Source organism: Euleptes europaea, chromosome 4 (genome assembly GCF_029931775.1).
Source record: "Euleptes europaea isolate rEulEur1 chromosome 4, rEulEur1.hap1, whole genome shotgun sequence".
NCBI lineage: Eukaryota > Metazoa > Chordata > Lepidosauria > Squamata > Sphaerodactylidae > Euleptes > Euleptes europaea.
In genome coordinates this window covers 51740515-51743948 of record NC_079315.1, presented here as the reverse complement: position 1 = coordinate 51743948, position 3434 = coordinate 51740515, and the positions used below count along the sequence as shown (strand labels likewise).

Sequence of the window (3434 nt, the reverse complement as noted above, 5' to 3'; positions counted from 1 at the left end):
TGATGGATGACTGAAGAAACTCTTTAAGTTGCTGAAGATAGATGAGAAGCAAAAGTAAAAGATGACAGAAATAGAATCAGAAGTCTAAATGCAGTGTTGCAGCAATTTGCAGTGTAAAGAATAATAACCAGTGTAATAACCAGTGTAAAGAAATAGAAGAGAACAACAAAAAAGGAAGAACAAGAGACTTGTTCCACAAGATCCAAGAAATCAAACAGAAATTTAAAGCATGGTTAGGCATGCAGAAGCATCAACACGGAACTGCATTAATCGAACAGGACAAAATAAAGAAAAGATGGGAACAATACACTGAAGAACAATACAATATAAAAGTGATGAAAGAATGGCAGATTCCTTCAAAAAAGAAATGTTTGAAGAAAAGGCTACAGTTTTGGAAAATGAAGTGAAAGTGCACTGAGAGCAATTGGGAGAAACAAATCGCCAGAAGTAGATGGGATATCAGTAGAGCTATTGCAAACCACAGAAACATAGTCCATCAAAATCTTAACAAGAATATGCTAACAAATATAAAAAACAAAACAATGGCTCACAGAATGGAAATGCACAATTTACATTCCAATTCAAAAAAGGAGACATCAAAGACTGCAGCAACTATCAGCCCATCACATTAATTTCTCATGCAAGTAAAGTGATGCTCAAAATCTTAGAACAGAGACTGTTATCATATATGAAATGAGAAATGCCAGATGGTCAACATGGATTCAGAAAAGGAAGAGACACTAGAGATTATTTTGCAAATTTACATTCATTACTGGAACATACAAGAAAATTTCAGAAGAAAATCAGCTTGTGGTTTATTGATCACAGCAAAGCTTTCAAGTGTGTGGGTCATGAAAAGCTACAGTTGGTTTTAAAAGAAATGTATGTGCTACAATATCTGATTGTTTTGATGAGCAATTTATACTCTAGACAAGAGGCTACTGTTGGAACAGAATATGGAAAAATGGAATGGTTTCTAATTGGCAAAGGGGTCAGAAAAGGATATATTTTATCTCCCTGTCTCTTCAGTTTGCATGCAGACATATCATAAGGAAAACTGGGTTAAATTTAAATGAAGGTGGAGTGGAACGAACACTAGCAATTTGAGATATGCAGATGACACCACATTACTGGCAGAAAATAGTGAAGACTTGAAACAACTCCTAATGAATGTTGCAGTAGTACACGCCAAAGCAGGACTACAGCTGAACACCAAGAAGACAAAAGTAATGACTACTGGGGAATTACACAGCTTTAAGACCGACGATGAAGAAACTGAAATTTTTCAAGATTTTCTATTTCTTGGCTCCGTTATCACCCAAAAGGGAGACAGCAACCAAGAAATCAGAAGAAGATTGAGCCTGGGAAGAGCAGACATGAAGGAGCTAGAAAAGATTCTTAAATGTAAGGAAGTGTCACAGGCAACCAAGATGAAGTTAATTCATATAATAATATTCCCCATTACTATGTATGGGTGTGAAAGTAGGACAATGAAGAAAGCTGACAGGAAGAAAGTTGACTCGTTTAAAATGTGGTGTTGGAGGAGGGTTTTATTGATACCATGGACCGCCAAAAAGACAAATCAGTGGGTTCTAGATCAAATCAAGCCTGAACTGTCCCTAGAAATGACGACACTGAGGATATTGTACTTTGGTCGTCTTATGAAAAGACAAGATCACCAGAAAAGACAATACTGATAGGAAAAGTGGAAGGCAGCAGAAAAAGAGGAAGACCCAATATGAGATGGATTGACTCAATCAAGTAAGCAACGGCTTTCATTTTGTAATTCTTGAGCAAGGCTGTTAACATTAGGACATTTTAGTCGCCGCTCTCCAAGGGTATTGGGCGTGGAATTCTGCCTGTACCAGTGAGATGCTCCTGCCAATCGTAAAGAGCGCGTTAGGCCTCACTGCCCATAGCATTCAACGTACAGTAGTAAGACAAGCTCACCATAAACATGAACCTGATTTTCATGACAAATATGGCAACATTATTCTGCTTGTTGGAGTTATGTTTTGTGCCTTCATTTGGACTTACGCTGTGACACAAACTGGGATTGAGTGGAATTTGTCTCCTGTTGGCCGAGTAACCCCAAAAGAATGGAGAGAGAAATAGAGGTGTCTTCATGCATGTCTTTGAAATGCTGGAAGCAAACATGAACTGGTCTGATCTTTCACCAGAGCACACTTCTGCCATGCCTGTAATGGCACAGTTCAATGTATTGTCACCCAAGATGTAATAAATATATTTAAAATAAAAACAAACAAACATTAGGTCATTTTAGAGGTAATTAATTCATAGGGTTACCATAAGTTCGAGACAATTTGATGGCACTTGGGAGACCACCAAAAATACTCTGCAGAGGAAGGCAATAGCAAACCATCTCTGCTTCTCACTTGCCTTGCTGGGGTCAGTGTCAGTATGACTTGATACCTTCATAAAGTCCTGACAGGTTGCTATCCCTTCCTCTTTCTGAAAATGCATCATGTGTCTGAGACAGTTATGTATGGGAAATAAATGAATCTGGTATAGTTTCCCCTTCTCTTGTTAAGTACAGTGAGGGCAAGAACCTGCACATGTAATGCAGCTGTTGCGAGGAATGTTTTTACCACTATTAAGATGTTATATCATGGAATCTTCTACTCACAATACCTGAACTGAATAATTGTATTATTAAAACATAAACAGCTAATAATGAGGTGTATTCACGGAGAAGTCTGATTTCTGGATCTTCTGATCCCAAAAGACCTTCCAAGGTTCTCACAAACATACAGGCGGCCCATTTCCTTTACTTTTAAAGCAAGGCTTATGATGAATAAGGGCAAATCTTCCTAACCCTCATATATTGGGTAGGTTATTATGGAATACATTATTCATTTTGTCAACCATTTTGCATTCGCAGATATTTATACGCACTCACCTAATAGCTAAGGTGCTCCCCAAACAGATAAAGCAAAGAACCAAAACCATCCCAAATAGTCACTCTGGTACCAAAAACTGCATAGCTTTATAACATCAGTCATCATCACAATCTCTCACAACCACATCATCCCTTGCTCTGGAGATATTTTGGCAGCACCCCAGGGTACACAGCTTCAGCAAAGACGCTACTGTTAACTTTGATTGATGTCACTCTCTCAACATCTTCCTGCCTGAAAACTCCTTCATCATTCAGGGCCAGCATTAGGCCAGAGTGCTAAATAATTTCTCAGTGTGATCACATGGTCACTGCAGAATGTCAGCAAGAGATCACTCTTTCCAGGTTCAGAGTTGAAATGCATCAGTCTTTCTAGCAATTTATCTTGTGATCTTTCCACTTTATATGTATTCCCCCCCCCCTTCATACATTTTTAGATGGTTGGCAGTTTTTTTTTTTTTTTAATGAAAGCAAGAGGCTAATGGAGCTGGCTGCAGACAAGCTTATTAATGCAGGC

The 3434-nt window shown here is 38.4% G+C and overlaps 1 protein-coding gene across 1 annotated transcript; it reads left to right on the top strand.

The window, feature by feature from the left end:
* The first annotated feature begins 1872 nt into the window (after positions 1-1872).
* On the top strand, positions 1873-2188 carry LOC130476832 (cytochrome c oxidase subunit 7B, mitochondrial-like). The gene has a single exon (XM_056848835.1). It carries the CDS (start codon positions 1873-1875, stop codon positions 2113-2115), a length of 243 nt encoding a protein of 80 aa, XP_056704813.1. The 3' UTR covers positions 2116-2188.
* Positions 2189-3434: the final 1246 nt, after the last annotated feature.